General features: G+C 43.5%; 1 protein-coding gene across 6 annotated transcripts in view; it reads right to left on the bottom strand.

The window, feature by feature from the left end:
- The window catches only part of hspbap1 (hspb associated protein 1), a 314,662-nt gene extending 288,251 nt beyond the window's left edge, over positions 1-26,411 (bottom strand). For 2 of the 6 annotated variants that reach the window (XM_063051317.1, XM_063051319.1), the window contains exons 1-2: positions 26,287-26,387; positions 6,518-6,693 (exon numbers count right to left, since the gene is read on the bottom strand). Coding sequence is in view for 3 of the 6 variants with exons in the window: in XM_063051319.1 (XP_062907389.1) it covers positions 6,518-6,623 (106 nt within the window). In the remaining 3 variants the exon portion in view is untranslated. Of the gene's footprint in view, positions 1-6,517; positions 6,698-26,286 lie in introns of all 6 variants that reach the window. The other 4 variants (XM_063051316.1, XM_063051320.1, XM_063051321.1 and 1 more) reach the window with 4 other exon arrangements.
- Positions 26,412-26,462: the final 51 nt, after the last annotated feature.

Here is a 26,462-nt window from a genome sequence, read left to right as displayed (position 1 = left end):
ATAATCCCTGGTATTCCCTTTCTGGATCTCAGGGTATAGGGAGCCTTCCCTTCCCTGCCGCTGCTGTTTTACCCAAGTGGCCACCGTATCTGAGTACTGGGAGGATTTGGGTTTGGAGGCACTGGGTGCATTCAGCCTCTGGTAAGGTGGGGGATAAGGTGGGTGTCCAATCCTCATCGCGGTCACTGTCCTTAAACAGGGTCGGTATGCCAGATATGGGTTCGGGATCCCCTATTGACCCTAGATCTTCATGCGCGGCACTGCCAATTTTAACCCTTCCTATCTGCCATATCTGCTTTTGCCTGTGTTCTTTGTTTCTCGATCTCTCTTTCTTCTCCCTTCTACCCATTAGCACTCCGCCTGCAGTATCTTCCAACTCTTGGGAGTCCCTTCTGCTGTACATACCTCTATCCTTTTATCATATGCATTATTCCTCCAGCTGGCCAGTAAGGTACCATTCCATTTAGTATAGGCTCTATCTTTCCATTCTTTAATCAATAATTTCCACTTTTTACTGCAATTCTTTTCCCAAATTAAATTTACTGCTCGTTTCCCTAGTTTCTTTGTTAGCGCTGCACTTAACATCCAGAGGTCCTTTTCTTATCCGGTATTCATTCACACATAGCTGTATCAAGGGCCTGTCCCATTATTGCCCTTATCAGTTGTTCTTATTTATCAAGTCAAGTCAAGTATATAGCACATTTAAAAACAATCCACATTGACCAAAGTGCTGTACAAAGTAAAGCAAGTAGCCAAAATCACAAATACGCGAAACACAGACAAACCAACGAGGTAAACAGCTTATAGACACAAAATACACAACGCAAGGGCCTAGGCACAAGCCACTTGTGAGAAATTTAGCCAGCCTACCTCCCCCTTAATTAATTTGAACCGGCCATATTATCAGGAGGCAGCTGATATGGTCAAATCCGTCAGGTAGCGGTGGCCGCCTCTCCTAACCAGGGTCCCCAGTCCCGACTCTTTCCTTAGGGACAATGCTCCCCCTTTGGTCCCCACCTGGCACTCAGCTCTCACCTGTGGCTCCCCGTAGCTGTTTGCATGTGACAGTGGCCACACCCCGGGCAACGGCTTCGACAAGCCGGCTAAACCAGGTGAGGTTAGCCAACGGGTCCCAAACCCTCGGTGAGAAAGGGAGTTGTCTATCCCAGCATGTGAAGACAGACTCCGGCGGATGGAGCGGACGAGACCAATGGAAGGTCCAACGGTCAAGAAGGCAGTCTCTGCAAGCGTCGTGGAACGTGTAGAGCAGGACAAGACACAGAAGGTGACCTGGTCATCCACTGCGCCTAGTCCCATCTCCAGCCGTCTAGACCCTGTCTTGCCACTGGATCCAGATGGGAATTGGGAAGAGAGAGTGAGGCTGACACTGCGCAACTCTCCCTCACTTAAATCCAAATCATGCGCTAGCCTCGACACCATCATTATGGTGTCGAGGTCCTCATCGACGCCAACGATGGAACAACTTAGGGACAATATAGAATACCCAGTGTCACCCGCAGCCTTTAATTCTCACAAAAACTGCTTTATCCTGAACTTGTCTCATTAAATTTCGACCGGCCATATTTCTGCTGCCAAGGTGAGAATTTTACCGGGCTGCCAGTCTCATATTATTTACAAATTTCAACCAGCCATATCTTGAGACATGCGCAACCCCTTTTCCAAATCATCAAATTTCAACCGGCCATACCCTGTCACCCGCAGCAATGTAAAAGAGACAACTGCTTACCTTACATTCTGTATCCAAACGGGTCCTCTGATCCCGTCAAGGTACCAGTCTCAATGGGCGAGGGGCAAAAATGCTCCGTTGGACACAAAGGAGTAGCCACAGGTAAACTAACTCGGGGCACCCGCTACTCAATTGTGTTCGATTCAAGTCCCCTGTCACTTACTCAGCCCGAATAAGCGTTCCTTATATTGATGTTCACTCGCCAGCTGAGCTCGAAGAAATAAATGGGTGAAAAGTAACGATTTTTTTGTGCTGTCGTTATTTGATCCAGCAAATTTACGTTTACATTTGGTGCCATGACTCGGATCCCAACATAGGGAATGTCTCTTTGGGCTGAGTAAGTGACAGGCGGCTTGAATCAAACACAATTGAGTAGCGGGTGCCCCAAGGTAGTTTACCTCTGGCTACTCCTTGTGTCCGACTGAGCATTTTTGCCCCTCACCCATTGAGACTGGTACCTTGACGGGATCAGAGGACCCGTTTGGATACAGAATTTATGCTTTAATTAAGAAAGGAACGTCCTGTCTAATTTCCATCAGGTACTGCCTTTTGTCAAAACTAAAAAGTGTGAAAAGCCAGGAGGTATCTTTTGTGGATCTGGGTGAACTCTAATCCTTATCTTGCTCCAAAGAAAGCAGCTGTGAGACATTATTCAAACCCACTGCAGTCACCAACAAAATACACAGACATAGTCAGTACTTAATCCATTGTTTACAGGAATCTGAGAATCCCCCATTCCCTTAAGCTTTATCAATGTTAACCCCTTCATTCCTGGAATTATCCTCGTGAACCTCCTCTGGACTCTCTCCAATAACACACCCTTTCTGAGATATGGGGCCCAAAACTGTTGACAATACTCCAAGTGCAGCCTGACGAGATAATTATAAAGCCTCAGCATTATCTCCTCGCTTTTATATTCTACTCCCCTTGAAATAAATGCAACACTGCATTTGCTTTTTTTTCTACCACAGATTCAACCTGTAAATTAACCTTCTGGGAGTCTTGCAGAAGGACTTCTAAGACCCTCTACAACTCTGATGTTTGGACCGCCTCCCCATTTAGATAATAGTCTGGACTACTGCACCTTTTACCAAAGTGCATTATCATACATTTCCAAATACTGTATTCTATCTGCCACGTTTTTGCCCATTCTTCCAATTTGCTTCCTCAGCACTACCTACTCCTCCACCTTTCTTCATATCATCCACAAACTTTGCCACAAAGCCATCAATTCCATTATCCAAATCATTGAGAAGCAATGTAAAAAGCAGAAATGTGAACAATGTGAAAAAATACTGAGCCCTGAGGAACACCACTAGTCACTGGCAGCTAACTGCGGCGCCTTATCAAATGCCTTTTGAAAATACAAGTACATGACATCTACCGCTTCTCCTTTCTCCACTCTGTTTGTTACTTCTTCAAAGAACTCTAACAGATTTTTCAAGCAAGTTTTCCCTTCATAGAAACCATGCTGACTTTGACTTATTTTATCATTAGTCTCCAAGTACCCTGAAACATCATCCTTAATAATAGACTCCCAACCACTGCAACTGGCCTATAATTTCCTTTCTTCTGTCTTCCTCCCTTCTTAAAGAACTTCTCCCTAGTGATAACAATGTCACACACTTCTGAACTTCCTTAGCTCTAGCCACATTGATTCAACACCTTTCGACCCTCTATCACCTTTTTCTAATGATTTGGTTTCATTTTTTACCAACAGAGCAATGCCATCCCTCTACCTACGTTGAGCTCTTAGCCACAGTCTTCTTTCAGCCATGATTCAGTGATGCCCACAATGTCATACATGCCTATCTGTATCTGTGCTACAAGTTCATCTACCTTATTCCATATACTGCACACATACAAATAGAACATCTTCAGTCTTGTAGTCTCACAACACACTCCCCTCTGTTTATAAACCAACTACCTCATCCTCAGCACTATCACTCCAGTTCCCATTCCATTGCCAGATTAGTTTAAACCTTCCCAAACAATTTTACGTACCTCAGACATCAAGAATATTTGTATATGTGTAGCATAGTCCCATCATTCATTGTATATGTCCCAGCCATATTAACTCTCTACAAGTACACCAGCTTCTGTTTTTCAGGATTAAATTCCTTCTGTCATTTCTCTGCCCATCTTAATCTCATTTGGAACTGTCCATATAAAAACTGCTATCCCACAATGGAAAACAATTTCCACTCATTAAAATAAAGGTCAGGGCCAACTTGGACAGATCCAGCAGCAAAGAGAGCCAAATTTTCTTTGGGAATACAGACAAAGAGACTGGAGAGGCAGGAGATGGCTAGCTCAAAATACATGATAATGGAGTACTTTATCCAAGAAGGGAAAAGTACCTTCTTCAGGTCTGTTTCACCGTCAACAATGATCTTTCTATCATTTCAGAGACAGCCCTCTGGGATAAGTGAATATCTCATAATACTCCAATATTGCTATTATGAACACACACACACTCCAACCTTGGAAAATACAGATGAGTTCTACTCCTGATGCTGAAAAATCTAACCCATGTCTTACAGTGTCCAAGAGCCTCCTGGGCTACTTCAATGCCAAGGTCAAAAAAGCTACAAATTTCTGGAAAGTATAACTGGCAAGGATAGATTAGGAATTACTGGTACTAGTAATTATATTATCCAAGACACATCACAGAGACATCGTCATCACCTGCACCACAACGGCAATATGGCTGAGTATCACCCAAAACCATGGACTGGTGTGGAAATACAAAAGCCCCCTCTATTACTTAGGCTCATGAACTGTGTCAGCAACAGACACAATACAGCAAGGTCTCAGCCTTTTATTTATTAATTTAGAGATATACTGCGGAAACAGGCCCTTCTGGCCCAACGCACCCGTGTTGCCCAATTAGTGATAGAGTCATAGAAACAAGGAACACTAGCACAGAAACTCTCCCTTCTGCCCATCTAGGGTCTGATTAGGAACAGTCAACATGGATTTGTGCATGGAAAGTCATGTTTGACAAATCTTACTGAATTTTTTGAAGAGGTTACTAGGAAAGTTGACAAGGGTAAAGCAGTGGATGTTGTCTATCTGGACTTCAGTAAGGCCTCTGACAAGGTTCCACATGGAAGATTAGTTAGGAAGGTTCAATCGTTAGGCATTAATATTGAAGTAGTAAAATGGATTCAGCAGTGGCTGGATGGGAGATGCCAGGGAGTAGTGGTGGATAACTGTTTGTCAGATTGGAGGCCGGTGACTAGTGGTGTGCCTCAGGGATCTGTACTGGGTCCAATGTAGCTTGTCATATATATTAATGATCTGGATGATGGGGTGGTAAATTGGATTAGTAAGTATGCAGATGATACTAAGATAGGTGGAGTTGTGGATAATGAAGTAGGTTTTCAAAGCTTACAGAGAGATTTAGGCCAGTTAGAAGAGTGGGCTGAAAGATGGCAGATGGAGTTTAATGCTGATAAATGTGAGGTGCTACATTTTGGTAGGACTATCAAAATAGGATGTACATGGTAAATGGTAGGGCATTGAAGAATGCAGTAGAACAGAGGGATCTAGGAATAATGGTGCATAGTTCCCTGAAGGTGGAATCTTATGTGGATAGGGTGGTGAAGAAAGCTTTTTGTATGCTGACCTTTATTAATCAGAGCATTGAGTATAGGAGTTGGGATGTAATGTTGAAATTGTACAAGGCATTGGTGAGGCCAAATTTGGAGTACTGTGTACAGTTCTGGTCACCGAATTATAGGAAAGATGTCAACAAAATTGAGAGAGTACAGAGAAGATTTACTAGAATGGTACCTGGGTTTCATCTCCTAAGTTACAGAGAAAGGTTGAACAAGTTGGGTCTTTATTCTTTGGAGTGTAGAAGGTTGAGGGGGGACTTGATAGAGGTATTTAAAATTATGAGGAGGATAGATAGACGTGGATAGGCTTTTTCCATTGAGATTGGAGGAGATTCAAACAAGAGGACATGAGTTGAGAGTTAAAGGGCAAAAGTTTAGGGGTAACATGAGGGGGAACTTCTTTACTCAGAGAGTGGTAGCTGTGTGGAACGAGCTTCCAGCAAAAGTGGTTGAGGCAGGTTCGATGTTGTCATTTAAAGTTAAATTGGATAGCTATATGGACAGGAAAGGAATGGAGGGTTATGGGCTGAGTGCAGGTCGGTGGGACTAGGTGAGAGTAAGAGTTCGGCACGGACTAGAAGGGCCGAGATGGCCTGTTTCCGTGCTGTAATTGTTATATGGTCAATACCGAACTAGTATTCTGCTTAGCACATCAATGTGCACCTGGACCATAGCACTCCATATCCCTCCTATCCATGTACCTATCTAAATTTCTCCTACACCACGTGACCAATTAACCTACTAATCCATACAGCTTTGGAATGTGGGAGGAAATCGGAGCACCCGGAGGAAACCCATGTGGTCATGGGGAGAAGGTACAAACTGCTTACAGATTGTGGCAGAATGGAACTTGGGCGGCTGCTGCTGTAATAGCGTTACACTAACTGCTATGCTACCATGCTGCTTTTCCCAGACTGTGCTTCACAGGCTTCATGACCCAAGCAACAAAACCATGCATCTAGACAACCATGCTCTTTACCAAAAGTATATTCCGATTAGTTTGATGAGAATGATTAGGTCTTAGCCAGAAACGTCAAGTCTTTATTCGTTTCCATAGATTCTGCCTGACCTGTTGAGTTTCTCCAGCAGTTTTAGAAAACAAGGCATTGCCAGCTCTGGAAACAATGCCAATCAGATATACTCTTACCTTTACTCATCTTCCTTTTGCCAATTCTGAAAGTTAATTCTTTTCCATTAAGCAGCTGTGATAGATTTTCTATAGTCCATCTCATTGCTGGCCAGTCAGAAACCATGTTAAGAAACACTACAGGTTTTTGCAGCGATTCAATGATCGTCCTAACCTCCTCAGCGTTAAATGGCTTACTGTCTAGAAGAAAGAATGAAAAAAAAGTTTTGGTATTCCATATTTAAAAACACATAGAAACATAGAAAACCTACAGCACAATACACACCCTTCAGCCCACAAAGTTGTGCCATACAAGTCCCTACCTTAGAAATTACTGGGGTTACCATAGCCCTCTATTTTTCTAAGCTCCATGTACCTATCCAAAAGTCTCTTAAAAGACCCTATCATATCTGCCTCCACCACCGTCACCGGCAGCCCATTCCACGCACTCACCACTCTGCGTAAAAAACCTACCTCTGACATCTCCTCTGTAGCTACTCCCAGGCACCTTAAACCTGTGCCCTCTTGTGGCAGACATTTCAGCCCTGGGAAAAAGCCTCTGACTATCCACACAATCAATGCTTCTCATCATCTTATACACCTCTATCAGGTCACCTCTCATCCTCTGTCTCTCCACGGAGAAAAGGCCGAGTTCACTCAACCTGTTTTCATAGTCATAGTCATACTTTATTGGTCCCGGGGGAAATTGTTTTTTTGTTACAGTTGCACCATAAATAATTAAATAGTAATATGTAAATTATGGCAGGAAATAAGGCATGCTCTCCAATCCATAACAAATTTTTAAAAACAGCTTCTTGAAATATTTGCTCCCTTGTAAAATGTTTCCACATTTCTTTCTAGCATATTGACAATCCTCCAAATTGAATTTTTATCACACTGGTGGCAATACCTTTAGCTGTCTTTGCTCCAATATCTGAAATTTCCTTCATAGTTGTAGAATACTCCTTCTGGTGCTACTTGGACACGTCTTCAGTGATGAACCCGGGGTCATAGGGTGTTTCAGGTCTTTAATCATCAGACAACCTCGACCGGGCGATCCAGCCTTGGGTGATTAGCCCCCGACTTGTGTCCAAGTGGCGCATTAATCCACGGATCCCCCGTTCGGATCCACAGTCACCGTGAGGCCTTTTCAGCAGCCTCCAGAATGTTCTTGGTGGCTCTTCTGCACTGCAGTCCTTTAACTCTAAGGAGTTTTAGAGTCCGCTGTAATGAATGGCCAGCAAAGCCCCGGCACCCAACTTCAACTGGCTCACAGCGAGCTCTACAGCCACTGCTCCAGCATTCTGCAACAAGATTTGTGTATCTAGCTCTCTTGCGCTCATTGGCCTCTTCAATCCAGTCTTCCCAGGGACAGTAAGTTCCAGCAGGACTACCTGCTTTGTAGACTCCAATATTAACACCATGTCCGGGTGGAGCGAAGTGGCTGCGATGTTCTCTGGGAACCTGAACTGCCTCCTTAGGTCGACTTGGGCCTGCCAGTCTCATGCAGTGGCAAGAAACCCTCCTGAGGAGCTAGGTCAATGTTGAGCCTTCTCTTCTACTCTAATGAAGGTGATGGACTGTTTGGGAGCGTGCTGATTTTTGCCATCTTGAATTGCTGTGCTGATTGCAACCACCATAGACCTTAGGACTTGGTCATGGCGCAAGCAGTATCGCCCTTCCCCCAACACCTTCGAGCAGCAACTTAGTATATGCTCCAAGGTGCCCCTCTTATGGCACAATTGGCATGCTGGAGTGTTTGCCATGCCCCACCTGTGCAGGTTGGCTGGGTTTGGGACAACGTCATAGACTGATTGGATGAGAAACTTATGTGCAATGTTTCGGCTCTCCAAAGCTCTGTCCAGGTGAACTTGCAAGGTTCCGCATGCTCCCATCTAGTCCAGGCGCCTTGTTTGTACATGCCGACCATCTTGCTGTATCATTCTTCCTCCACTTCTGCTCTTATCTCGTTCTGAACCAGTTGACGCTTCTCCTTTCCACGGGTTTTGTCATTGCGTGGTTTGGGAAAACTGCCCAGTCCTGCCCGCCCCACCACCCACCAAAATGTTGTGCCGCAGCCGTGCCTCCGCTCTGTCGACAGCTTCCTGTGCCTGCCACTTCCTTCCGGTCTTTATGCGGATTCCTGCCAAAATGACTTTAACATCAGAGGAGTCTCGGTATATCATAACCTCCCTGGCTCAAGTGACTTTGAATTCCTGATAGACCGCTGATGGGGAGCCCAATCTCTCCATCTCTTCCTTTGAAGTTTCTTTGAACCTAGTTAGTTAATCAAGCTTTCCATCATCTATCTTAATATCCTTTTATGAGAATTTTGTAAGATAATGCTTGGGGCATTTATATTGAAGATCGAAGAAAATGAAAATAAGTTATATGGCGATCACAACTGCATTCTCTAACATTGATGACAACAGCTGTGTTAAGGATTAGTACAGCAAAGAAACAGGCCACTTAGCCCAACTAGTCTATGCCAAACCATTTACACTGCCTACTCCCATCAACCTGCATTGGGACCATAGCCGACCATCCATGTACCTCTCCAAACTTCTCTTAAATGCTAAAAGTGAGCTTGCATGCACCACTTGTGCTAGCAGCTCATTCCACAATCTTCTATCACTTGCTCTGTCTCATTCCCTAACAGCAGATCAAGAATTGCACACTTTCTCGATGGGACTTCCACGTACTGATTAAGGAAGCTTTCCTGAACAAATTTGACAAACTTTGACCCCTCTGGTCCTTTTATGGTATGGGAGTCCCAGTCAACATGTGAAAAGTTAAAATTACCTTCTATAACAATCCTATATCTCTTGCAGCAGTCTGCCATCCCTCTACAAATTTGCTCCTCTAAATCCCACGGACTGTTGAGTGGTCTATAATATAGCCCCATTAACGTGGTCATACTTTTCTTATTCCTCAGTTACACACATAAAGCCTCTCTAAACGAGTTCTGCAGTCCGTTCTGAATGAGCAATTCTGTGGCATTTTCCCTGGCTAGTAATGGCACCCACCCCTTTAATCCACCCACTCTGACCCATCTAAAGCAACAGAACCTTGGAACATTGAGCCGACCGTCCTGCCCCTCAGCACCCAAGTCTCACTAATGGCTACAGTATCATAATTACAGGTGTTGATCCATGCCCTGACCTCATCTGCCTTTCCTACGATACTTCTGGCATTGAAATACATGCAGCTGAGGACATTAGTTGCAGAATGCTCAACCTTCTGATTCCTATCTCTGTCTGAGCTCCAACATCTGTCTCCACAACCTTTCCACCATCTGTTCTGGCATTCTGGTTCCCGTTCCCCTGCAACTCTAGCTTGAATACTATCATCTCTTCCAAAGCAAACCAAGTGGCATTCACTCCATGGCCACTTTATCAGGTACCACTTTGTTCGTTCATGCAAACATCTAATCAACCAATCGGAAGACAACAACTCAATGCAAAATAGAATGCAGTCAGTCAAGAGATTCACTTTTTTTTCCAGACCTAACATCAGAAGAAATGTGATATGACTTTGACCATGGTACCAGATGGAATGGTTTGAGTATCTCAGAAACTGCTGATCTCCCGGGATTTTCATGCACAACACTCTCTAGTGTTTACATAGAATACTGTGAAAAACAAAATAATCTGATGAATGGCAGTTCTGTGGGTGAAAACAAGTTGTTAATTAGAGAGGTTTGAGGAGAATGACCAGACTGACAGGAAGGCGACAGTAACTCAAATAACCATGTGTTACAACAGTGGTGTGCAGAATAGCATCTCCAAATGCACAACATGTTGAACCTTAAAGTGGATGGGCTGAAGCAGCAGAAGACCACAAACATACACTCAGCTGCAGGAGATACCTAATGAAGTGGCCACTGAACGTATGTGACAACAAGGTTTTGTTCCCAGATAAGTCTAACGCGTTTCATGCTCATATTGACCGACAGATATAGACAGGCACTTTAAGATCTCCCACTGTCCCCAGATACACTGTGATTTCAGTCTCTGGGGCTGGTGTGACAGCATCCTTCAGAAGAATGAACCCATGAACAATCTGGCCCAGATAGCGTACCAGGCTGAGCACTGAAAATCTGCGTCAATCAATTGGCTGGAGTATTTACCGACATTTTTAGTTTATTTTAGATTATGAGGACATGCAGTCCTCTTTTATTGTCATTTAGTAATGCATGCATTAAGAAATGATACAATATTCCTCCGGTGTGATAGCACAAAAACACAGGACAAACCAAGACTGAAAAGCTAACAAAAACCACATAATTATAACATATAATTACAACAGTAAAACAATACCATAACTTGATGAAGAACAGGCCATGGCACAGTAAAAAAGTTCAAAGTCTCTCGAATGTCCCACATCTCACGCAGACGGGAGAAGGAAGAAAACTCTCCCTGCCATGCCCGACCACAGTCCGACTCTGAGTCGTCCGAAAACTTCGAGCCTCCGATCAGCCCTCCGACACCGAGTACCGAGCACCATCTCTATCTCTATCCAAACGATTTGACCTCAGCCTCAGTCGCCAGCAGCAGGCAAAGCCGGGGATTTTGGGGCCTTCTCTCCGGAAGATTCTCGATCGCCCAGTAACAGTGGCAGCCAACCAGCATTTCAGAAATTCCTCCAGATGTTCCTCTGTGCTTTCACGTCTGTGTCCATCAAATCAGAATTGTCCACGGCCCGTATTTAACAGAAATGATATCATTTTCACCGGAAAGCTGTACGCGCTCGTCGCGCTGCCATCTTCTCCTCTCCTCAACCTCTCACCTCAGCACTCTAGGGTATCCAGCTGCTTCAAGAAGGCTTCAATCATACTGATACCCAGGAAGAACGTGGTAAACTGCCTCAATGACTATCGTCCAGTAGCACTTGGATCCACTGTGATGAAGTGCTTTGAGAGGTTGGTGATGAAACCTATCAACTCCTGCCTGAGAAATGAGTTAGATCTACTCCAATTTGTCTACTGTGACAATAGGTCAACAGCAGATGCCATTTCATTGGCTCTACGTTTAGCTCTAGAACATCTATACAATGAAAATACACACATCAGGATGCTCTTTATTGACTACAGCTCAGCATTCAACACCATCATCCCCTCAAAACTAACCACTAAATTCCAAGACCTCAACCCCAGTACCTCTTTGTGCATCTGGGTTCCAATTTTCACACTAGCAGTTTACAGATTGGCAACATCTCTTCTACAATCACAATCGCCATCAGCACAGATGCACCACAAGGTACTGCTCTACTCACTTTACCCTTGTGACTATGTGGCTAAGTACAGCTCCAATGCCATATTTAAGTTTGCTGATGAATCAAAGATGGGGGCAAATTGGCGTATAGGAGATTGAAAATGTGGCTGAATTGTTCCAGTGCAATAATCTCTCACTCAACGTCAGCGAAACCAAAGAGCAAAATCTACAGGAGGAAGAAACCGGAGGTTCATAAGCTCATAGGGAATCGGAGGTGGAGAGTGCCAGTAATTGTAAATTCCTTGGCATTATCATCATCAGAGTATCTGTTGTGAGACCAGCATGTAAATACCATCACAAAAAGGAACAATGCCTTTACTGTCATAGAAGTTTGAGCAGTTTTGTTATGCCATCTAAAACTTCAACACACTTCTAAAGATGTACTGTGGAGAGTATCCTGACTGGTTACATCACAGCCTGGTATGGAAACACCAATGCCCAGATATGGAAAAGCCTACAAGAAGTAGTGGATACAGCTCGGTTCATCACAGGCAAAGCCCTCCCCACCATTGAACACATCTAAAAGCAGCAATGCCACAATAAAGCAGCATCCATCATCAGAAACCCCATCATCCAGGCCATGCACTCCTCTCGCTGCTGCCATCCTGAAGGAGGAACAGGAGCCTTCAGTTCCAAACTACCAGGTTCTGGAATAGTTATTACCCTTCAACCATCAAGCTCCTGAACTAGTGTGGATAATTTCACTAACCTCAATGAATTCCACTACCTATGGTTGGGCTCACTTTCAAGGATTCTACAACTCATGTTCTCATTAATATTTATTTACTCATTTATTTGTACAGTTTGTCTTTTTTCAGATTGGTTCTTTGTAATTCTTCATTGATTTTATTGTATTTTCCTATTTTCCTGAAAATGTAAGAAAATGAATCTTAAGGACGCATATTGTGACATAAGCATATTTTGATAATAAATAGTTTATCCAGGGTAAACCATCACCAGCTCCTGGCTCAAAGAAAGAAACAACGAGAGCATAAGAAAATAGGAGCAGAAGTAGACGACTCATCCCCCAAGCAACACACATAAAAGTTGCTGGTGAACGCAGCAGGCCAGGCAGCATCTCTAGGAAGAGGTGCAGTCGACGTTTCAGGCCGAGACCCTTCGTCGAGTCCTGACGAAGGGTCTCGGCCTGAAACGTCGACTGCACCTCTTCCTAGAGATGCTGCCTGGCCTGCTGCGTTCACCAGCAACTTTTATGTGTGTTGCTTGAATTTCCAGCATCTGCAGAATTCCTGTTGTTTGACTCATCCCTCAAGCCTTTTCTATTTCCATAGAATCACAGAGCACTGAAGTGGGCCTTCAGCTTCACATATGAGCTCTTCAACACTTCCTCATTATTCCTGTTTTTTTTTACAATGTTCTTCTTTTACAAACATTGTAATTTTATATCTTTGCATTGTACTCTGCCACAAAACAACAGTTTTATGTCATAAATTAACGATAATAAATCTGATTCTTAACTTTAATTGCCCTCTAAAAGATTCACCATCCTTTGATTGACAAAAACTTACTTCAGACCAAAATGGCCAATCCCTTACTCTGAGATTATTACCACCCTGCACCACCTCACTTCAGTCCTCCCCACAGCTACTCCACTGAACTCAATCATACTAAAATTTTTTAAAAATGCTAGAAATACTCTTCCACCATCAGACTTCTGAATGGACAATGAACCCATGAAAACTACATCTCTTTTTGCTATTTGCACTACTTATTTATGTATATTTTTTATTGTAAGTTTTAATAATTTATTTATGTATTGCATTGTACGGCTGCAGCAAAGCATCAAATTTCACCACATACAGTGCTTATAAAAAGTATTCAACCCCCTTGGAAGTTTTAATGTTTTATTGTTTTACAATACTGAATCATGGTGGATTTAATTTGGCTTTTTTGACACTGATCAACAAAAAAATACTCTTTCATGTCAAAGTGAAAATAATTGATTGCATTAAGTATTCACCCCCTTTAATATACCACACCAAATCATCATTGGTACAGCCAACTGGTTTTAGAAATCACACTATTAGTGAAATGGAGATCACTGTGTGCAGTGTTTCAATTGATTGTAATAAAAATACACCTGTATCTGGAAGGTCCAACTGCTGTTGAGTCAGTTTCCTGGCAAAAACTACACCATGAAGAAAAAAGAACACTCCAAGCAACTCCGTGAAAAGGTTATTGAAAAGGACAAATCAGGAGATGGATACAAGAAAATTTCCAAGTCACTGAATATCCCTTGGAATAAAATTAAGTCAATCATCAAAAAATGGAAAGAATATGGCACAGCTGTAAATTTGCTTATGCAGGCCATCCTCAAAAGCTGAGTGACCGTGCAAGAAGGGGACGAGTGACAGGTACCACCAGGAGGCTTATGACAACTCTGAAGGAGTTACAACCTTCAGTGGCTGAGATGGGAGAGTCTGTGCGTACAACAACTGTTGCCCGGGTGCTTCACCAGTCACAGCTTTATGGGAGAGTGGCAAAGGGAAAGCCACTGTTGAAGAAAACTCATGTAATTTTGATTGGAGTTTGCCAGAAGGCATGTGGGAGACTCTGAAGTCAGCAGGAGTCAGTTCTATATTCTGATGAAGCCAAATTTAAGCTTTTTGGCCATCAGACTAAATGCCATGTTTGGTGTAAATCAAAAACACACCATCCCTTCCATGAAGCAGGGTGGTGGCTACATCATGCTGTGGGGATGCTTCACTGCAGAAGGCCCGAGAAAGTTTATGAAGGTAGAGGGTAAAACAAATGCAGCAAAATACAGGGGAATCCTGGAAGAAAACCTGATGCAGTCTGGAAGAGAACTGTGACTTGGGAGGAGATTTATTTCCCAGCAAAACGATGATCCCGAGCATAAAGCTAAAGCTACAAAGGAATGGCTTAAAAACAACAGTTAATGTACTGGAGTGGCCAAGTTAGAGTTCAGACCTCAATCCAATTGAAAATTTTGGTGGCCGGGCTTGAAAAGGGCTATTCATTCACGATCCCCATGCAATCTGACAGAGCTTGAGCAGTTTTATAACGAAGAATGGGGGAAATTGCAGTGTCCAGATGTGCAAAGCTGACAGAGACAATAGACAATAGGTGCAGGAGTAGGCCATTCAGCCCTTTGAGCCAGCACCGCCATTCACTGTGATCATGGCTGATCATCCACCATTCCTGCCTTCTCCCTATATCCCTTGACTCCGCTATCATTAAGAGCTCTATCTCTTTCTTGAAAGCATCCAGAGAATTGGCCTCCACTGCCTTCTGAGGCAGAGCATTCCACAGATCCTCAACTCCGTTCTAAATGGCCTACTCCTTATTCTTAAATTGTGGCCTCTGGCTCTGGACTCCCCCAACATCGGGAACATGTTTCCTGCCACTAGCGTGTCCAATTCCTTAATAATCTTATATGTTTCAACCAGATCCCCTCTCATCCTTCTAAATTCCAGTGTATACAACCCCAGTCACTCCAATCTTTCAACATATGACAGTCCCACCATCCCGGGAATTAACCTCGTGAACCTACGCTGCACTCCTTCAATAGCAAGAATGTCATTCCTCAAATTTGGAGACTAAAACTGTACACAATACTCCAGGTGTGATCTCACCAGGGCCCTGTACAACAGCAGAAGGGCCTCTTTGCTCTTATAGTCAACTCCCCTTGTTATGAAGGCCAACATACCATTAGCTTTCTTCACTGCCTGCTGTACCTGCATGCTTACTTTCAGCGACTGATGAACAAGGATACCAAGATCTCGTGGTACTTTCCCTTTTCCTAACTTGACACCATTCAAATAGTAATCTGCCTTCCTGTTCTTGCCACCAAAGTGGATAACATCACATTTATCCACATTAAACTGCATCTGCCCACTCACCCAACCCGTCCAAGTCATCCTGCATTATCTCAACATCCTCCGCACATTTCACACTGCCACCCAGCTTTGTGTCATCTGCAAATTTGTTCATGTTACTTTCAATCCCTTCATCTGAATCATTAATGTATACTGTAAATAGCTGCGGTCCCAGCACCAAGCCTTGCGGTACCCCCCAGTCACCATCTGCCATTCTGAAAGGGACCCATTAATCACTACTCTTTGTTTCCTGTCTGCCAACCAATTTATGATCCATGTCAGTACCCTACCCCCAATACCATGTGCTCTAATTTTGCCCACTAATCTCCTAAGTGGGACCTTATCAAAGGCTTTCTGAAAGTCCAGGTACACTACATCCACTGGCTCTCCCTTGCCATTTTCATAGTTACATCCTCAAAAAATTCCAGAAGATTAGTCAAGCATGGTTTCCCCTTGGTAAATCCATGCTGACTCGGACTGATCCTGTTACTGCTATCCAAATGTGCCACTATTTCATTTTTTATAATTGACTCCAGCATCTTCCCCACCACTGATGTCAGGCTAACTGGTCTATAATTCCCTGTTTTCTCTCTCCCTCCTTTCTTAAAAAGTGGGATAACATTAGCTACCCTCCAGTCTTCAGGAACTGATGCTGAATCTATAGAACATTACAGAACATGTAACATAGAACAGTACAGCACATTACAGGCCCTTCAGCCCACAATGTTGTGCCAACCCTCAAACCCTGCCTCCCATATAAGCCCCCACCTTAAATTCCTCCATATACCTGTCAAGTAGTCTCTTAAACTTCACTAGTGTATCTGCCTCCACCACTGACTCAGGCAGTGCATTCCATGCACCAACCACTCTGAGTAAAAAACCTTCCTTTAATATCCCCTTTGAACTTCCCACCCCTTACCTTAAAGCCATGTCCTCTTGTATTGAGCAGTGGTGCCCTGGGGAAGAGGCGCTGGCTATCCACTCTTACCTATTCCTCTTATTATCTTGTACACCTCTATCATGTCTCCTCTCATCCTCCTTCTCTCCAAAGAGTAAAGCCTTAGCTCCCTTAATCTCTGATCATAATGCATACTCTCTAAAACAGGCTGCATCCTGGTAAATCTCCTCTGTACCCTTTCCAATGCTTCCACATCCTTCCTATAGTGAGGTAACCAGAACTGGACACAGTACTCCAAGTGTGGCCTAACAAGAGTTTTATAGAGCTGCATCATTACATCGCGACTCTTAAACTCTATCCCTCAACTTATGAAAGCTAACACCCCATAAGCTTTCTTAACTACCCTATCCACCTGTGAGGCAACTTTCAGGGATCTGTGGACATGTACCCCCAAATCCCTCTGCTCCTCCACACTACCAAGTATCCTGCCATTTACTTTGTACTCTGCCTTGGAGTTTGTCCTTCCAAAGTGTACCACCTCACACTTCTCCGGGTTGAACTCCATCTGCCACTTTTCAGCCCACTTCTGCATCCTATCAATATTGGAAGATAATTACCAATGCGTCCACGATTTCTAGAGCCACTTCCTTAAGTACCCAGGGGTGCAGACCATCAGGCCCTGGGGATTTATCAGCCTTCAGTCCCATCAGTCTATCCAACACCATTTTCTGCCTAATGTGAATCTCCTTCAGTTCCTCCGTTACCCTAGGTCCTCCGGCCACTATTACATCTGGGAGATGGTTTGTGTCTTCCCTGGTGAAGACAGATCCAAAGTACCTGTTCAACTCGACTGCCATTTCCTTGTTCCTCATAATAACTTCACCTGTTTCTGTCTTCAAGGGCCCAACTTTGGTCTTAACTAATTTTTTCCCCTTCACATACCTAAAGAAGCGTTTACTCTCCTCCTTTATATTCTTGGCTAGCTTGCCTTCATATCTCATCTTTTCTCCCCATATTGCCTTTTTAGTTGTCTTATACTGCTCTTTAAAAGTTTCCCAATCCTCTGGCTTCCTGCTCATCTTTGCTATGTTGTACTTCTCTTTTATTTTTATACTGTCCTCGACTTCCCTCGTAAGCCACGGTCACCCCTTACTCCCCTTAGAATCTTTCTTCCTCTTTGGAATGAACTGATCCTGCACCTTCTGTATTATTCCCAGAAATACCTGCCATTGTTGTTCCACTGTCATCCCTGCTAGGGTATCTTTCCAGTCAGCTTTGGCCAGCCCCTCGCTCATGACCTATCCACACAGATTCAAAGGTGTAATTGCTGCCAAAGGTGCTTCTACTAAATACTCATCAAAGTTGCTGGTGAACGCAGCAGGCCAGGCAGCATCTCTAGGAAGAGGTATAGTCGACGTTTCGGGCCCAGACCCTTCGTCAGGACTAACTGAAGGAAGAGCTAGTAAGAGATTTGAAAGTGGGAGGGGGAGGGGGAGATCCAAAATGATAGGAGAATACAGGAGGGGGAGGGATGGAGACAAGAGCTGGACAGGTGATTGGCAAAAGGGATATGAGAGGATCATGGGACGGGAGGCCCATGGAGAAGGAAAAGGGGGAGGGGGGGAAAAACCCAGAGGATGGTCAAGGGGTATAGTCAGAGGGACAGAAGTCTGTCCCTGAAGGGTCTGAAACAAGAGTTGAATTCTCACTAAGACAACTTGGGAACACAAGAAACTGCACATATTCTGCAGCAACAAACAATTTGCTGGAGGAACTCAGCTGGTCAAGCAGCATCGGAGGGAGGAGAGAAACTGTCAATATTTTGGGTCAAGATCTTGCATCAGGACTGAGGGGGGAAAAGGGAAGATAGTTAATATGAAGAAAGGGGGGGGTGGCCAGTAAATCATAGGTGAACTGAAAAGCGATGAAGGAAAATGAGCACAAGCATCTGGGGCTGGTAGACAGAGACAGGGGTGTGATAGATGGAAGCAGAAACACAGAGCCAGGTGGGATGGCTAGCCATAAGCAGAAACAGAAAATGCTGGAATCTGATAAGTATGCGAGTTGTTAATGGGACAATAATCAATCTACTGCAGGAACTCATCAGGTCCAGCTGCATAAAACTTGGGGCAGAATCAAGCCATTCTGCCCATCAAGTCTGCTCTGCATTCCATCATTGCTGACTTATTATCCCCCTCAACCTCGATCTCCTACCTTCTCCCCATAAACTCTGACGTCCTCACCTATGAACATTCACCTTAAATAAACCCAATGACGTGGCCACCACAGCTGTATGTGGCAACAAATTCCAGAAACTCACCCACCCTCTGGCTAAAGAAATTCCTCCTTATCTCTGTTCTAAAGGGACGCTGAGCCCTCTGGTACTAAACTCCTCCAATGAAAAGAAACATCCTTGATGTGATGCTGAGATTTTATAGCATTCATATGAGGAAATCGTTGATGATTCAGGTCAAAACCCTCTGCCAGCCTTGATCTGAAACACCGATAATTGTTTTCCTCGCAGATGCTGCTCAACACACTGAGATCCTCCAGCAGGTTGTGCGTTGCTCCATATCACAGCATCCACAGTGCCTGATGTCTCCAACATCGAAATGTGTTCTTCATTGAAGGAAGAGTAGAAGGGTAAATGCCCCTTCTCTCTTACAATAAGTGGGCACACTCTCTTTATCTCCCTCAGCCCAACTCTCCATCAGTGTTGCCAGCCATAATAGACTGGGGCAGAGGTAGATCGTAATTGATGAACTGGGAATGATAGATTAATCCACTGCAATTGGGATTTAATGATTAGGTCTGATGGACTAGGATCGAGGTTGATGGAATGGGACTGGCACATTGATATTGGGATTGACTAATTCAGATTGATGTATTAGGATTGGGGTTGATGGAATAGATTTAATGCACTGACACTGGGATTGATGGAATGTGTCCCTTCTCCTCCCCTATCCCGAGGCCTGTCCCACATCTGTTGGCAAGCCAGAATTACTTCCTGAGCAACACATACAAAATACAGGAGGAACTCAGCAAGTCAGACTTTCTTCTTCTTAGCCCTGGAGAGCACTTCTATGCGACAGTGTAACACAGCGGTCCCCAACCACCCCAAAGCATGTGCTACCGGGCCGCGAGGAAACGATATGATTTGGCGATAGGAGTCAGCTGCACCTTTCCTCATTCCCTGTCACGCACTGTTGAGCCATTACGCATGCGAGGTCATGACCCACGCATCATCCATGTCAGCGCAGGAAGGAGATCAACTCCTCGAGCTGGGGCTGGGAGTTGGCTTGACTGGAAGCTGGCTGTGTTTTGCTTGATGCGTGAATGTGGTTTGGAACCTGTTGAGGGAAAGAGAGTGGGGAAGGAACGGAAATTGCTGGGAGGGGGTCGTGTGGGTCCGGTAATGGCAGACAAGATAAGAGGTGGGGTTGAGGGAAAGAAAGTGGAGAAGGAGAGGGATAGAGACTTGGGACCAGAGGTAGGCAGCTGGGGAGAGGTGGATTATTGTGAAGGGAGAAATAAAGGGAATGAGGAGGTAGTGAGGGGTCGGATGAATAAAAACCAAGACAAAGGGAATAAAAGAATAAGAAATGATAGTGGAGAAAGCTCTGAAAGTGAGTAAGATGAACAAGCTCAGAGAGGTGTTGTCATAATTAGGTTTAATGAGAAGACTCAGGGACATATGAAGAAAATTAACCCGTTTGTGCTAACAATAACTCTGACAAATAAGATAGGGGAAATAATATTTGCAAAAGTCCTTAATGATGGCAACTTATTGGTAAGATGTGCAAATGAGGAACAACTTGAGAAAGCACTGAAGCTAAAAGAGATAGGAAAATGCAAGGTGGAATACACTGGGAGGGTGGGAGCACAAAATAGTGGTTGTAAAGGAGTGATCATGGGGATACCAATGAGTATAAATATGGAGGAGATAAAGAGGAATATCAAAGGAGGGAAAGTAATGAATGTTCAAAGACTGAAAACAACAAAGGAGGGAGTGAAAAAGGAAAGTGAATCTGTATTGATTGAATTTGAAGAAGAAAGAGTGCCAAGGAAGGTGTTCCTGGGTTTCATGAGTTACCCAGTAAGGGTGTATATGCCAAAACCACGGAGGTGCTATAATTGTCAAAGGTTTGGACACGTGGCTAAAAACTGTAAAAGGCAGAGGAGATGTGCTAGATGTGGGGGTGATCATGAATATGGAAAGTGCGGAACAGGAGTTCAACCAAAATGCTGGAGGAGCTTATAATGTTGCATATAGTGGGTGTGAGGTTGTCAGACAGGAGACTAAAATTCAAGAAATAAGAGTAAAAAGAAAGATCACTTATGCAGAAGCTGTAAGAATGTCAAGAGAACAGAATAATGCTCCTAATGAACAGGGAGCAATAGGGATACGAGAGATGCAACAAAGAACAAATGACAGGATTTATGTAGACAAAAAGGCTCTAGTAACATTCATTGCAAGAGTGATTAATAGAATGGCTGAGGTAAAGTCAAAAAGTGACAAAATTCAGCTGGTGGTAAAAGCAGCAGTAAACCATTTAGGGTTAGTAGGACTGACATGGGAGGAAGTGAGGGAGAACCTCAGTAATCAGTCAAGCCAGAAAGTGTCATGTGTTGGTTAATACTAATTATGGTGATTCTTTTACAATGGAATGCAAGGAGCTTACTGGCCAATAGTCAGGAATTCAAGCACTTTATTAAAGAAATGGTTGTAAAACCAGATGTAGTGTGTATTCAGGAAACTTGGTTGAAACCAACTTTAGACTTTGTGGTATATGGGTATACAATGATAAGGAAAGATAGAAATCTAGGGGGAGGAGGGGGCTGTGCTATATTAATCAAGCAAGGTATACCATATAGGTTACTGGAAAAAGGAGATGATCAGGAATACATAGTCGTGGAAGTGTGGGAGAGAGGGGAGGGAGTGGTTATAATTAACTACTACAATCCATGTAAAAGGTTGGATTTGGACAGCCTATTAAAGATACAAGGACAAAACAGACATAAAGTAGTGTGGTGTGCAGATTTCAATTCTCATAGCACAATATGGGAGGATCAGATTACAGATCCAAATGGAAAGGTAATTGAAGATTTGATGGGATTTGGTGTGTATGAATGATGGTAGCGGCACAAGGATAGATATAACAACAGGAACTGAGTCAGTGTTAGATATTACGTTAGTGTCCAATACCTTGGCTGGCATTAGTAACTGGGGAGTTCGGACTGCTTCAACAGTAGGCAGTGATCAATACCCAGTTTTGTGTTCAGTGGGTGAAAGAGTTGAAGTAAGACCAGGTGGCGGAACCCCAAAGTGGGTGTTTGAAAAAGCTGATTGGGGTAAGTTCCAGAAATTGAGTGAAGAAAGGTTGACAAAGATTGATATTTCTGGAAATGTAGATGAATTAAACAGTCAGGTGACTTCAGCAATTATCATGGCAGCAGAAGGATCTATACCTAGGAGTAAAAATAGGATGAATAGAAAACTGGTACCATGGTGGACAGAGGAATGTTGTCAAGCTGTAGAAAACAGAAATGGAGCATTCAGGCTAGTTAAAAGAACCCATAATATGCAGCATTTGGTTCAATATAAGAAAGCACAGGCAGTGGTGAGAAGAACTATACATCAAGCTAAAAGGGCAAGTTGGAGGAGTTTTTGCGACAAGGTAGGAAGAACAACACCTGTGGGAGAGATATGGGGAATGATTAAGAGGATGGGAGGAGATAGAAGGGAATGGGAATATCCAGTAATGATATCTGAGGAGGAAACTGCAGTCTCCAGTAGGGATAAGGCTGAGGTCATGGCCAAGTCATTTGTACTGATACACAGTTCAGAAAATTTGTCTGAAGAAGAAGGGAAAGAATAATGAGCCAACACCAAGGTGTGTTAAGCAGGAGGGAAGGAACAGATGATATAATTGATGATCCATTTGCATTAGCAGAAATGGTGAGAGCAATAAAGAGATCGAGACCAACCTCCCCAGGGAAAGATCTGATATGCTCTGTGATGCTAAAAAATCTAGGAGAAGGAGCACTCTTGAAGTTGCTGCATTTTTATAACAGAGTGTGGAAGGACGTAAGATTACCAAGTGCATGGAAAGAAGCAGTAGTAATTCCAACAAGGAAGCCTGGCAAGGATCTGTCAAAACCCACTAGCTACAGACCAATTGCATTAACATCAAGTATATGTAAGATAATGGAAAGGATGATAATAGAAAGGTTATCATATCAGCTTGAGAAAAGGGGAATGCTGGCAAGTTATCAGAGTGGTTTTAGAAAGGGAAGGAATTCCATGGACTCAGTGATTATGTTAGAGACTGAAATAAGGAAGGCCCAGGCAAATAAAGAGTCAGTAGTGGCAGTGTTCTTTGACATTGAAAAAGCCTATGATATAATGTGGAAGGAAGGATTATTAATTAAACTGCACAAGATGGGGGTTGGTGGGAGAGTTTTTAATTGGATTAAAGATTTTTTGTTTGGTAGAAAAATTCAAGTTCGGATTGGATCAGAATTATCAAAACAGTACATAGTGGAAAATGGCACACCTCAAGGTAGTGTGATTAGCCCGTTACTTTTCATCATTATGATCAATGATGTCTTCACAAAGGTACCAGTGGATATAGGTAGGTCACTGTTTGCGGATGATGGGGCCTTGTGGAAAAGAGGCAGGAACATGGACCATATAATCAGGAAACTACAAGAAGCAATTGATGAAGTGGTGGAGTGGGGTTATGATTGGGGATGTAGATTTTCAGTAGATAAAACTCAAACTGTATTTTTTTACCAGGAAAAGGGTTGAGGTAGGGAAGAAGTTAAGGATGTATGGGGTTGAATTAGAAAGGGTTGCATCATTTAAATTTCTGGGAGTTATATTTGATTCACGATTAACATGGGCAGACCATATCAGGAAAGTTGAGGAGAAATGTAAAAAAGTAATAAATGTGATGAGATGTTTGACTGGTAGGGAATGGGGAGCAAGTTGTTCAGCTTTGAAGAGAATGTATGTGGCTTTAGTAAGATCTGTATTGGATTATGGAAATATAGTATATGGATCAGCAGCTAGGTCTCTTATAAGGAAACTGGATGTGATTCAGGCTCAGGCCTTGAGAGTGTGCAGTGGGGCTTCTAAAACGTCACCAGTGTCAGCACTACAGGTAGAAATGGGAATAATGCCTTTGGAACTAAGAAGGATGCAACTGATGGCAAACTACTGGGCTAACTTGCAGGAGCACAATGATTCTCACCCTACTAAAGGAGTGTTGCAGGAGTGCTGGGAAAATGGGAGGTTTCAGAGGGATACCTTTAGTCGGGTAGGGAATGATATCGCGAAAGAATGTGGAGTGTTTGATCTGAGGATAAGTCCTTCAGTAGTTTATCCTGTTGTAGCTCCATGTAAGCTTGTATGGCCTGACATAGACTGGCATTTGTTAGAGGTAAAAAGGAAAGAAAGATATAAAACAGATTTGGTAAATGCATTTAACTGTCATGTGATGGAAAAGTATAGTGATTATACTCACAGTTATACAGATGGTGCGAAGGAACCTGAAATAGGAGTGACAGGGTTTGGGGTGGTAATACCAGCAAAAGATATTGGAATCAGCAGAAGAACATCTAATAAGTTAGGGGTGTTTACAGTGGAGATGCTGGCAGTGTTGGTTGCGTTGCAATGGGTGCAGAAAGCCAGACAAGCCAAAGCATTGATATGTTCAGATTCATCCTCAGTTCTAGCAAGTTTAAGGTCTTTTCACACAAACAGTTGGCAAGATGTACTTTATGAAGTCCTTCAGTTAGTTACAAGAATTGCAAATCAGGGAGGTCAGGTAAAATATCTATGGGTTCCAGCACATGTAGGGGTGAAGGGGAATGAGAAGGTGGATGAGTTGGCAAAGAGGGCGTTAAAGAAAGAAAATGTGGAAATACACATTAGTATCAGTAAAGCAGAGGTGCAGAGGTTAAGTGTGTAATCTGGGAAAAAGTCAACCGAATGTGGCAAGAAAGATGGGACAGGGAGGGGAAAGGGAGGCATTTATATCAAATACAAAAGAGTGTTGCAGTTACTAGGGTAGGTAATGGAAACAGAAGAGAGGAAATTGTGTGGACTAGGTTAAGGCTGGGGCATTGTGCATTAAACAAAACATTGAAAATGATAGGGAAACACCAGACAGGATTGTGTGAGGAATATCAGGAAGAGGAGTCAGTAGAACATGTAGTTCTGAGTTGCAGGAAGTATGGGATACAGAGAGAGATGATGAGAAATAAATTAAGGGAGTTGGGGATGCAGGAATTCACATTAAAAGGGTTGTTGGCATGGGTGAGAGAGCACAAGTCCGGGTATTTTTAGCGTTTTTAAGGGGTACAGGGGTTTTTTATAGAATATGACGAATAAACAGGAATAGGTTACTAGGATGGTCAAAGATGGGAGGGTGAAGTGTAGGTTTGTGTATATATACACACACACACACACATATATATATATATATATATATATATATATACACACACACATACATATATATATATATATATACATACATATATATATACATATGTGTGTGTGTGTGTGTGTATGCGCGCGCGATTGGGTGAAGGAATTTAGAATGTATGTCTAGCGCACATTCTGGAGCAGAGGGTGGCGGTAATGTATCATTAAGCTGGATGCCAACCGCCATAAAACAAGATACAGACAGACAGAACTCCTCGAGCTTGCTAATGACGGCGGGCTGAAAAGTATGTTTGACATAACATCTTTGCCAGCATTCTGGATCAAAGTCAAGGCTGAATATCCTGCGATAGCCACAAAGGCACTGAAAACGTTGCTTCCATTTCCAACATACCACTGCAATGAATGTAACGAAAACTAAATTGCGGAATAGACTGGACATAAGGAACCCCCCTCGAGTATCGCTGTCTCCCATCATCCCTCGATGGGACCATCTTGTTGCAGGAAAACAAGCCCAGGGCTCCCACTGATTCAGCGATATTGGTGTGTTGCAATGATTTTATATGTTCATACGGGGAAAATATGTGCTGTTTGTTTAATATCCAAACGTTACTTAAAATGTTAAGATGCTATTGACTTATATAACCATATAATAATTACAGCACAGAAACAGGCCATGTGCCGAACGCAACTCTCACCTAGTCCCACCGATCTGCACTCAGCCCATCACCCTCCATTCCTTTCCTGCCCATATACCTATCCAATTGTTCTTTAAATGATAATATCGAACCTGCCTCTACCATTTCTACTGGAAGTTCGTTCAACACTTACGTCAAGCTCCCGTCTTCCCCTGATAATTGACTTATCGCTATATTCATGCGAGGAAAATATGCGCTGGGTGTTTAATATTAAATTCGTTAGATAAACCCTTTTAGAAACGAAATTGAGTGTATTAGCCACTTGTCACCTATATTCCGGTCGTGATTAACACTCCCCCCAACCCCGAACAGAATCGCCAAGAGCGGGAAAAAAATATCGATACGTATACGCATGCGCACCTGTGCCCGCGCAAGGCTTCATGGTCATTGTAGTCTTTTCGGGGTAAACACAACGTATTTGACTGCTACTCCTGTTCGATGGCAACCCTACCCCCACCACGCACCCCCCCCCCGCCCCCGGATCGGCCGGTCCGCAAGAATATTGTCAATAATAAACCTGTCCGCAGTGCAAAAAAGGTTGGAGACCCCTGGTGTAACAAAATAGAAACAGAAGCGCTGCCTGATGGGATCTGACAGTACCATCCTAACCTTCACTCATTATCCCCGGAGCACCGGTTCTACGACTCCAAAATCCGGCCGGCAGACCGCGAGGACGTGAAAGCGCTTGCACTCCTGTGGGGGCAGACGGGACACCGGAACCTAGCGCATGCGTCTTACCGAACATGGGCATCTGCGCATGTCCGTAGATTTCGTCCGTCCCATTC

Source organism: Mobula hypostoma, chromosome 6 (genome assembly GCF_963921235.1).
Source record: "Mobula hypostoma chromosome 6, sMobHyp1.1, whole genome shotgun sequence".
In the NCBI taxonomy this organism is placed as follows: Eukaryota; Metazoa; Chordata; class Chondrichthyes; order Myliobatiformes; family Myliobatidae; genus Mobula; species Mobula hypostoma.
Note: the sequence above shows the minus strand (reverse complement) of the source record. Positions and strands in the feature narration are given on the sequence as shown.